This window comes from Borostomias antarcticus, assembly GCF_949987555.1.
Source record: "Borostomias antarcticus genome assembly, chromosome: 6".
NCBI classification, from domain to species: Eukaryota; Metazoa; Chordata; class Actinopteri; order Stomiiformes; family Stomiidae; genus Borostomias; species Borostomias antarcticus.
In genome coordinates this window covers 18,416,696-18,428,649 of record NC_140239.1, presented here as the reverse complement: position 1 = coordinate 18,428,649, position 11,954 = coordinate 18,416,696, and the positions used below count along the sequence as shown (strand labels likewise).

At 47.6% G+C, this 11,954-nt stretch overlaps 2 protein-coding genes across 2 annotated transcripts in view; one reads left to right on the top strand and one right to left on the bottom strand.

Moving 5' to 3' along the window:
• susd6 (sushi domain containing 6) overlaps positions 1-7,840 on the bottom strand; it is a 26,083-nt gene extending 18,243 nt beyond the window's left edge. Inside the window, exons 1-2 of the mRNA XM_084440441.1 lie at positions 7,705-7,840; positions 1,332-1,509 (exon numbers count right to left, since the gene is read on the bottom strand). Coding sequence (XP_084296567.1) covers positions 1,332-1,467 — 136 coding nt within the window. The 5' untranslated portion in view covers positions 1,468-1,509; positions 7,705-7,840. The remainder of the gene's footprint in view (positions 1-1,331; positions 1,510-7,704) is intronic.
• The window catches only part of LOC311310528 (acyl-coenzyme A thioesterase 6-like), a gene marked incomplete at both ends in the record, with an annotated part of 30,110 nt that continues 20,741 nt past the window's right edge, over positions 2,586-11,954 (top strand). The window contains 1 exon segment of the mRNA XM_084440037.1: positions 2,586-2,625. Coding sequence (XP_084296163.1) covers positions 2,586-2,625 — 40 coding nt within the window.

Genomic DNA, 11,954 nt, shown 5'->3' with positions numbered 1-11,954 from the left:
ATATATAATCTGAAGACAATGGGGGGGGGGGGGGGGGGGGCAGAATAAACATCAGCCTCTCAATCTGATGATAATCTGAAGATGATGGGGGGCTGTGGAATAAACATCAGAATCTCAATCTGATAATAATCTGATGATAATCTAAAGAAGGGGAACAGCCTGCAGAATAAACATCAGCCTCTGATCTGAAAATGATCTGATGATAATCTGAAGGTGATGAGAGGAAGAGCCTGCAGAATAAACACCAGCCTTTCAATCTGATCATTATCTCATTACTGATGGCAAGGATGACACTATTTCTCTCCTCTGGGCTTGTCGTCTGGATGAAGATGGAGTGTGTGTGTGTGTGAGTGTGTGTGTGTGTGAGAAAGGCAGAAAACGAGCCCCGCTAAGATCTCTCTGAGACTCACAAGCATTACGTAAGAACGATAGGGCAGCAGGAGCTACTTTGCCCTGTATCCCTCTCACACACACACACACACACACACACACACACACACACACACACACACACACACACACACACACACACACACACACACACACACACACACACACACACACACACACACACACACAGGGCAGAGAGTAGTACGGAAGGACTGGAGACGCGTTTATTTTCAAGTGTTGCATTAAAAGAGAAAATCAATTGAAACTCGAAAAACATCCCTGGGGCTGATATAGCACGGCACACCCCTCTGAATGCACACACACACTCTGACTGATCGCCTCGGCAAGGACATCTGGCAACGCTCACAAGCTGGCTGTGTTGATTGTGTGTGTGTGTGTGTGTGTGTGTGTGTGTGACGTGAGTGTGGGGGGAGGACTGGAACAGCACAGGAGCGGAGAAAGGAAAACTGGCACAAGCAAGAGAGGGTTCAGAGAGGACGTGCCTCACCAGCTCTATATTCCTGAAAGAGCGCAGAGGAAAAGCTTATTTTAACATTACCCCGAAATATCCTACGTCTTCAAAACGACACCGAGGTGGGCTCGGTTTCCCTGCATCTATAGCTGTGATCTCTCAAGAGACAGGAAATGTCTGGAGGCCTTATTGAGGCCTCCTGACGGCAACGTGACCGAGCAGCTATCATCTCCTTTAACTCAATCACTCACAAAGTGTCGTGGGTGTTTACAGCCGTGAGCGGACTCTAAGGGCTCGCTGCCTCGACGGAGGCCAGGCTGGGAAAGTACCAGGAAGCATGACCACGTCCCCGGGGAACACTGGCCGACAACGCAGAGAAAAAAACAACACAACTGCCTCAATCAATTTCCACGCAGGTCTATGCAGGGAACCGCGGTGTGTTGGTGTGTGTGTGTGTGTGTGTTCTTACCTGACGCGTGGCCATGAGGGAGCAGGGCGAGGAGGAAGAGGAGGAGGAGTGTGGAGGCAGCCAGCCTGTGGGCCGAGGAAGAGGAGCGGAACAAAGACAGCGCTCTCGTCTCACACGCTACCATCCCATCGCACATCTTTTCCTCCTGACGACCAGCGAGAGTCCACTACCGCTTAACCTGCCGAGAGAGAGAGAGAGAGAGAGAGAGAGAGAATGGGAGGAGATTACTATCAACATTCAGCAAGGATTACATAACTCATATAGTCAGAGAGAGAGAGGGAGATTTACTGCGCATTATGATACAGTGTGTGTGTGTGTGTGTGTGTGGTGTACCACATCTGCCAGCCTATGACAGGGTTCAACCCATTATTTCCACCATCACCAGCCCCTCGGCCAGACATCTACACAACGGATGTCACACTGAGCCAATCAGCTCCCAGGGCCGTCAGCAGGATACTTCCTCTGCAGATCTGTCATAACATCAACAACTCCCTGAGTAAACCAGAACATCATCCACTGTATGGATGATACCATGGGAGGAAGGGAGAGAGGGAGAGAGAGAGAGAGAGAGAGAGAAAGTGATTGTGCGAACCAGAGGGAAGGAATGGAACACTAGCAGAACAATAACACACATGTGGGAGCAGAGCACAGAAGATCCTCTGCGAGAGACGAGGAAGAGGAGGAGTGGAAACCCTGCATCCCAGCAGGACCCTGAGGGGGAAATGAACAATTGGGTTCCCAGAAACAGCTGGAAGAACAGGGGGACAGAGAGAGAGAGAGAGAGGGAGAACGAAAGAGAAAGAGAGAGCGAGAGAGGAGCAAACGACTTACGGTTAAACCCATCTGAAAGCAACAGAGCTTGAGAAACAGTGCTAAGCAAACTAGGCTTCAGCCCCCCCCACCCGATACCTCCTCTCTCTCTCTCTCTCTCTCTCTCCCTCTCTCTCTCTCCCTCTCTCTCTCTCCCTCTCTCCTCTCTCCCTCCCCCCCTCCCTCTCTCTCTCTCAGCTGGGAGCTTCGGGGAAGAGATGAGAAGAAATACAGGGTCATTACACAAATGAGATCCAGGTGCACAGGCTTGATCGCGCACAGCGAAAGAAAGCCAGCGATGAATTAGTCAGCAGTAGGCAGATATAGGCATGCCTCAGGAGAGTGCTGGGGCCGGCCTGTCCAGCCAAACGCCAACAGCAAGAACGCTGAAGAGGTGGAGAATCCGATTGGGTTTTTCTGCCGCATGGTAGCTGGCACACCGGCATGAACGCCTGCCACCACCCGGCCGAGAACGCAGACCCAGGTTTGAGGTCCGCTCCCTTTCAATTCTATCCTCCCGTCTGAAAAGATTGTCCGTTTTCACTTCACGCCTGTGTGGAATTGTCGTTCTGAATCGATGAAAGACAAAAGCTGGACTGACCTCAACCCTGCCACTGATCACGCAAATTCATACACAAGCACGAATGCACTGATCCATATACACAAACGCACACACAAACTCACACACACTCACAAACACACACACTCACAAACACACACGCACACACACTCACAAACACACACGCACACACACTCACAAACACACACACGCACACACGCACACACTCACAAACACACACGCACACTCACAAACACACACACGCACACACACTCACAAACACACACACACACACACTCACTCACAAACACACCAGGCGGAGGAAGGAGGTGAGGCGTCCCAGCATGCTGACAGGGGGAGTGATGCAGGAAGGTGCATTTGGCAGGACAACCAGCGCACCAAAGGGCCGTGGACTCGCTGGCAGCGGCAGACGCCAGACACACGACCCGACAGTCCCGAGCCCGTCGGCATGCCGACGTCACGACAGTGTGATGCACGATGGGGTGTACTGCACACTGTGGGGGTTTTGGGATAGCGCAGATGGCTCAAAGTGGGATTAGATCTTCCCATCAAAAAACAGATAGGCCTACTGTGTGCAGGCAAGACATTTTGGATGTAAATAGCCTAAATAACCATCTGAAACTGTGTTTGTGCTTTGTACTGCCCCCCCCCCGCACTGAGAAATAACAGTTTTATTGACAGACCATGAGACCATTTGTGGAGTGAAAACTTCAGCAGAATTAGCTTAATTGCTTTCTCCAAGGAGAGCCTGACAGCGGAGAAACCCATTAATCCAAAGCAAAACCCTGCAAAATAAGGCATCCCTGAATAATCCAAACACAGCGTGGCCTGGAGTCCATAGCAAAGGTCCGCCTTTATTTCAGAGTGATTTGACCTCTGATCTGACTACATTGCATTACTGGGCTATTTGCTGCATTGAAAAGTGTAGGGCTTAGCTTTGACTTTTTAACTTATCCTGAACATGTAGGACCAAGCATCCGTTAACCCTATCCTAACACGTAGCCTAGCATCAATTAACCCTGTCCTGAAATGTGTAGGGCAGGGGTACTGAAATACAAATCCTACAAGGTCCACTTTTTTCCCAATAATCCAATGGTCCGTGTTTTAAGAAAACAATTATAATACAAATCACCGTTTCCCCATCAGCCCCCCCCCCCCAACCGGTTCACACACACACACACACACACACACACACACACACACACACACACACCCAACAAAGGTGCATCAAACCATTTAAAGTCCTGTCTCCTATCCTCCCCTCTTGTCTCCTTCATCTCCTCCTGTCTTATCTCCTCACCTCATGTCTCCTCTCCTCTTATCTCCTCATCTCCTGTATCCTCTCCTCTTGTCTGATTTAATCTTGTTGATTTGTCTGGTTCTTAGCTCTGAATTCTGAGGATAGGTCGCTTCAAAATGACTGTTTTGTTTCATAGTGGTGTTTCAAATTGCCACTCCACAAGAGCTACTGTTTTTTGGCAGATTAAACACATCTGTTTGGTGGTCGTTAGAGGGAGGATGGGGGGAGGGGGATTTTCATTGTCAACTTTTCTTTTGGCCACTTTTGAACATGCCATTTTAGCTACACTAGAAATAACTCAGGCTCAAACTAATGTCAAGCTAGCTACTAACTAGCTAACTGCAGACCATGGAGCACCTAACGTTAGCTGTGCTGTCAACTCATCTGCGCTGTCAACTCACATGACCCCAGTGTTGCCAGATCGGATTGACAATTTCCTAACCGTCCAATGTGATGAAAGGTAGCCCACATGGCGGGGAAACCTCCCAATCTGGCAACACTGCCAACGCCAACCCCTCCATGCAGAGGACATTCGAAGTAGGGATGCACCGATGCGTCGGCCGAACATCGGCATTGGCCGATGTTGGCGTTGTTGACTGCCATCGGCAAATAAAATGACATTCACCGATGGTAGTGGCCGATGTTATGTCGCAACAATTACGGCTTTTTTTGTTAAAAAACGTAGCCTACCCATCTGCAGATTCGGAGAAGATCTGTGACATAACGCCGCAAACGCACGTGTAGTTTGCTTTCAAATTAAAGTGAAATAAAAATCTGCGTTTTGGAACCAAACACTTCATTTCTTTGTTTCCCTGGCACAAAAGAGGGAATAAAAATAAAATAAAATAAACATTGGCCGGATTGTTTGTTTGTTCTGGGCATCCGCCCAGAATTTTGCAATCGGTGCATCCCTAATTCGAAGTGCTGCTTGCAGCGGAGATGCGTTGTGGTGATGTCTCGGAATACTCTGAAAAGTATAATTTGCTCAGAGTCCAGAGACAGTTATGGTTTGGTCCAGAATCCGTTTTTTGAGGATGGATGGTGTAGGGCCTAGCATCAGTTAACCCTATCCTGAAACATGTAGGGCCTAGCATCAGTTAACCCTATCCTGAAACATGTAGGGCCTAGCATCAGTTAACCCTATCCTGAAACATGTAGGGCCTAGCATCAGTTTAACCTACAGTATCCTTACATTGATCAATAAGGAGGACACACCAGCACATCAGGCAGACAGCAGGCAGACTGGCCCGCACAGATACACAAACGGCAAGCGTATTGCCTTTTTTGTCACGATTTAATTTCCATTTTGCCTATATTATAACAATTCAATTATTTGGAGGGGCTCGTAAGCAACACTTTTTCTGGGTTGAATTAGTTTTTCATTTAGCCAACGAAAATGAAAATGCAGCTGGATTTAAAATGTAATGCGCGCTGGTTCCATCCCTCTGCCCATGTTTTGTGGCACTTGACTCCAGACTAGCCTACCAATGTTTATAAACTAGGGGCTATAATAATCATCTTTTTTTAAATAAAAACTTCCTCCTGTTTGATACTGCCATAAGTTCCTCTTAAGTACAAAGGTCATTCTCTCTGTGAGCCTGTGGAGGCTAACCTATATGGGGGCCAATTTGAAAATGAACCAAACATTTAGGAGTGATCAGTGTTTGGTTGATTCATGCTATTTCACTCTATATAAGTTTGGTCATCCAACTGTTCAAAATGAGTCCCTAGACGAAGTGGAAGCCTTGTCTTCATCCAAAAGGCTTTGAATTGTCAGACATAACTCTGTTCTCAGGTCTGCCAACAGCCTATGTTGGTTTAGGCAAGAGCAGGGAAAAAACAAGTTGAGTCAAAACTGTACTGTCCACCACCAACAAAACAAAAGCTGTAATCCAGTTCACAAGAGCCCTGTGCATTCAACAACATTACATCTGAGCCAAGGACCTCAGCTCCTTACGGGTTGTGGAGGAAAATAAGGGGGGGGGGGGGGGGGCTTGGTCAGCTAGCGGAGGAAATATGCACCTCCCACTCAAGCAGCTAGCCAGCCAGGCATCCAGGCAGCCAGCCAACCAGCCACTGCGGTTTCTCAGCTGCCCTGGGCTCCTGGAGCTCAAAGGGAGTCAGGGAGAGCAGGCAGGCATACATGTGTCTGGGAACAGAGAGGTCTCAGTGTGCCAGGGAACTGCCGTGAAGAGATCGCCATCTGATAGGCCTGCCCCAGTAATGCCTTCAGCTTCTGGTTGGGGTGAGCCAGGCTGGGGCTGGGGCTGAGGCTGAGGCTGGGGCAGGCGGGTGTTGCTGCGGGCTGGAGCCCAGAGGGGCACTGCACGGCAATACAGAAAGGTGCTTTGTTACTGAGCATTGTGATTAGACCCTGCAGGGGCATCCCTCAGCGCTGCTACCTCAGAAAGAGAGAAAGAGCAAGAGAGAGAGAACGAGTGAGAGAGAGGGAGGGAGAGATGTAGTACATAGAGAAAGAGAGATAAAGCAGGAGAAAAAGAGAGAATGGTGTTTGTGTGTCAGTGTGCAATAGATAGGTGAGAGGGGGGGCAGCACATCGTCAACCCTATTCACTAACACTGACTTCGTTACGATAAGTATATGTAAACAAACACAGGTAGGGTGTTGATCGGAATAATGTAATTCTGAATTTATTATCTAATAAAATAGTCTAAATTGTCCTGCCAATTATTTAGACCAACGAAATGCTAAGACCCGGTAACTGTCAGTCAAGACTGACTTCAGGTAACGGCGTGTTCTAGTCTCCCATGGTAGCTATCAGAAAATGCAAGTCTAAACGTGCCAGAAAAATCTGTTCAAAACAGCGCTTACATGGGTGTATCCGATATCAGAAGATACTCCACAATTAAACAGCTAGTTCTAAACTTGGTACAAATGTAAATAGCAAATGTCATCACAGCAGCTATACCAGACCCGGTCACACGACCCGACACGTGCGACTGTACTGAGCTATTTAAACAAAGAGTGCTGCTCGACTGTACACACACACACACACACAGCCGCGGGAGAAAACACCGAGGACGACAGACGCCTGCATATGGCAATTTGAGGTTATTTGAACTAAGGGTTATAGTCCAGTTTCACATCGGTAAACGTTCGAATAGCGGAAATGTATAAATTCTGCCTATGAAGTGGGCCTATTAAAACAGAGCAGCCGATGATGGCTCAAATGATGACAACAAAAGACTATAGGCAAATTCTGTACTGCACTGAGGGGTGAACAAAACGACAGTAGCCTATGTCCTGTCTGAAATTAAAAGTGTATTAATAGGTAAAATGACTTTCCAGCTAGATCCCTAGGCTAGATCCAACCACGAGCTATGTTAGCTCGCCTGAATCAATTGTGGAACCCAGGTCAGGACAGTATCCGTAACGTTAGGCTCAGTTTCGGAGGTTTCTGACTGGCAGGTGGAGATAGCCTAACGCTACGTTACATTTTCAAGGGCTTGAACAAAACCCCTCGCAATATCTCTAGCAAATGACCGGTTCAGCTAGGCTAACGTTATCGCGTCCAGGTATTAGCAGCTGTTTCGTAAAGAGGGACACAAGGACAGCCAAGGCAGGACACCTCACTCGCTGACAAGGCAACGCAGATCCCTTCCTGCCGAACACTGGTGCGGAGAAATTGAACCATGGCTGCTTAGCTTGCAAAAAATACTTACCAATATAAAGCCTACTGCCAGCAAGCCCTCCCCTTGTCGCTCACTTTCGGGACATCAACATGAATGGTCAGAAATAGCTAGACAAATGTACAGTTTGTGGTCGCGAATCGACGTCTGACAGCTAACGTTATGCCGCTTTTCGTCCCCAAGCTGCCAGTTCTTCATAAGCGGAAACACTGAGCGAACTCTCCCTGCTGCCTCGCTCTCGCAAGGTCTCCATGGAAACTATGGGCCTGTTTCGATTCTCTCTAGCTTGTCCTTGACTCCTAGCCTCGTGAGACCCTTTCACAACAATGTATTGGGTGAGATTGGTCCGAAGTCCAGCCCTCTTTGGCATTTCCTCCAATTGCATGTTTAGATAATAATAATAATAATTATTATTATTATTATTAACAACAAGAACAACAACAACAATAATAATAATACTTCGTTATTTTTTATAAAACACTTTCCATTGAGAGAGAATTTAAAAGTGCTGAAAACGGTTTAGCTTTAACGTTGCCTCCTTCCCAAATGCATTAGCTAAGGTTGATGAGATTAGTTCTACTCGATAACCACACGAGTTCGAGAACGCAAGGAAGGAAGCGAGGGAAGACTTTTGAGACGCTACCAATTGCGAATGCACGCCGGGCTGTAGGTGGCGGTAGCTAGTTCATGAGTATAGGCCCCATGGTATAGGCTAGCCTAAAGAGGATGGAATGCCAAGAGATGACACTTTTTGGAGCGTACGCCTGAAGAGGGCGCTGGCGTAGCGTTTCCGCCATTATGGACTGTCATCTGCTGCCGAATTCATCCAGTCAGGTCAACATGAAGACTACAAATCAGATGTGGAAAAAACGAAACCAGTGTTCTGCAATAAATTGTCAAACTATCAGAGTACATGTCCAGAGCTTGCCTTTCACTGGCTCCCGAAAGATTCTGACAGGTAATTGTTTGTTTAACATGTTCACAAAAGTGTAGAAATTGAAATTTACTGGACTTGTCAGTGCTAGTTAAGTTAGCTTATGTTGGCTGTTCTCAAAATATACTGACAGGTAATTGTTTGTTTAATTTGTTCATAAAAGTGTAGAAATTGAAGTTGACTAGACCTGTCAGTATATCTATACAGTTAGCTAGAATAACCACTGTAATACAGTTTACAGTTCATGCTAGTTCACAGTTAACCATTGCAAACTAGCAGGAATGGCTCCAAGACTTACTTCGGGTTGATGTTGTTTTTATCTGTCCTGTACACCGAAAGGCATCACATCACAGTCATATACAGATAGACAAGAAGGTCCCAGGCGACACTGCCCAGTCTCTTCTTTCAAACAAAAGGGGTATGTACCATCACATACATGTAAAGTAATGTAATAGTTCATATTTATTATGTTTTGTGTGTTTTTCAGGTCATGGTGGTCACCGTGACAGCTCTGACTCTGTATAGTTTGAAAGTGAATACCGGGCTGTGACTACTGGTCTGATGTTCAACAACTCGGACAAGACCAACTATGAGGAGGACCTTGACACCTTCCTGCTGCATGTCAACACATACACCTCCCAGGGGCCTCATATTTCAAAGAGCGTGTAAATTCAGGTGTAAAAGAGGGCGTACGACGAAAACGAGAAAAGGGCGAACTGCCGCGTACGACGAGAATATATATGTTACGGTCAATGTGAGAAAACGGGGAATGTGAGCTTTTCCCGGTTATTGCGCACATTCCCCGACCTCGCGGGGAATGTAGGAGAAACGTGCGTTTCTCACATCTCCCGGGTAATGTGCACATTCCCCAACCTTGCGGGAGATGTGAGAAATTGGTTAGTATTTCTCACATCTCCCGTACGGTCGGAGATTGTGCACATTAACCGGGAAATGCTTACAATTCCCGACCTTGCGGTAAATCTAGGAAAGCGCAACCGTATGCAAAACTTCGGCGCAGCCGGGTGGTGGGAGAGGGCTTATGTGACGCCTCAGATGGCGTGCACCATGAGAGGCACCCACGGTAGTTGGGCTAACGTTAGGCTACTGGCGCACACCTGAGAGAGATTTTTCATCTTTTCGTCTGTCTTTCGGCTAGCTAACGTGTAGGGTTCCTTTGGAGGTTCCCACCTTCCTGTTGTTGCAATGTTCCTTTTGCGTTTGTTAACTTGATCACCAGTGTAGGCCTATCCTCCTAATACTACTTGCACTGTGTGCAGCATAGGCTATCTGTTCAAGGTAGACCACAGACTGTTATTAACTGTAGGCAAGGACCGGGACGAATGAAACACTTTTTGGTTTGATCAGGTTTACACAGAAATTAATAAAGATGGAGATTACATTTTTTGATGACAAACAACTTGTACATGTCCTTTACTAACCTATTAGTTGTTAGGTTCGTTCTGTGGTGTAACAGTTCAATTCAAGACGGCCGAGAACAGAAGATGTGCATTGTTTCTCTTGTCCCTGCCGTGCGGGGCGAGTGAAACAGATGAGTGGGACGAGTGAAACAGTGAGATTGTTTTGCTTATTGTGTTGCGTAGCCTCGCGGCTTGTAGGCTAATTATCTTAACTTTCAACACATGTATAATTAGACCCAATTTAATGTTTCCATTAATGCAATTGATGCTATGTATTCGAAAACCATGGGCAAAATGTCAAGCGCCTCTCGTTCTAAGCGCACGAGCCCTCTCCCACCACCCGGCTGCGCAGAGGTTTTGCATACGGTTGGACTTTGCTAGATTTACCGCAAGGTCGGGAATTGTAAGCATTTCCCGGTTAATGTGCACAATCCCCGACCTTGCGGGAGATGTGAGAAATACTAACCAATTTCTCACATCTCCCGCAAGGTCGGGGAAGTGCACATTACCCGGGAGATGTGAGAAACGCACATGTTTCTCCTACATTCCCCGCGAGCTCACATTCCCCGTTTTCTCACATTGACCGTAACATATGTTATACACGCTTATCGGATCTGTCAAGCATGGCGTACACTCTGCTGCGCCGATTCCTCAAAGAAAAATCCGACAGTGTCGTAGAAGACAGCGGACGTGCACGCGCCTCGTGTTCCGCCCTCTCCACGCCCAAATTCAACCATATATGGTCAAAACTATGACAGCGCACAACGTGGATACCCGGAAGGAACCGACATAATATAGCGTGGAGCAAAGGCAAGACAATTACGTTTGTCGAAAAACGCGGAAAGAAGATAAACTTTTCGGAGACGGAAGTGCATGTGCTTGTTGGTGAGGTCCACGCGAGGAAACAAATCATCTTCGGAAGGTAAGCTTTTTGTACTAGCCTACATTTGTCTGATTGCTCCTACAGTTTAGGTAGCCTACTGTACGTTTCGTGCATCCTGTATTTGGCGTAGGCTACACGGACATTCTGTATTATGTGGCTGTGAGGAAAGCAAACATTCTGTGTTAGGCTATGATTGATTTAGGACCAAAAACAGGGAACGATAACCCAGATGACCACTTCATAATGTTAGACCACATTAAACATTTTCCCCTCTGGGAAATTAAGACTCTCATCTAAATCACCCGGTAAATCACTGCATTTATTTGACTGCCAACAGAAAAACATATCAAATGAATATGGCTGCACAATGAAATGTTTAATGCATAATAAGGTGTACAGACAAACTCAAAGAAAATGACTGAAATTGTTTCTCCAGACTCTGACGTGGGGTGGGACTCAGAGGAGGGGGAGTCTGCAGTGGTCCTTGACCTGACGGTCGTGCCCCCGCCGGTTGCAGCCTCCACATCCAGCGCCACGACCTCCAGTGCCTCCACCTCCAGCGCGCCGGCCTCCACCTCCAGTGCCATCTCCAGCGCCTCCGTCTCCACCGCCCACGCCTCCACCTCCGGCTGCCAGTGTCCCTGCCTCAAAGGTCCCTGAGGGCTGGGCTTCCTCTCAGACGCTGTGCTGGAGGCTCATGACCCTAGAGGCCCAGAGGGACATGGCAGAAGGGATTGGGGCAGTTGTGGGGCAGTTGTGCAGCAGTTGGTGGAGGTCACCACACTACACCACCAGAGCCAACAGGACATCCTCACTGCACTTCATTCCCTCACACATGCTGTCACGGACCTCACACTGTCACTCACTACCACACTCACGGACCTCACACAGTCACTCACTACCACACTCAAGGACCTCACACAGTCACTCACTACCACACTCACGGACCTCACACAGTCACTCACTACCACACTCACGGACCTCACACATTCACTCACAAACGCACTCACACACCTCACACAGTCACCCACCAACAGACAATAAAATG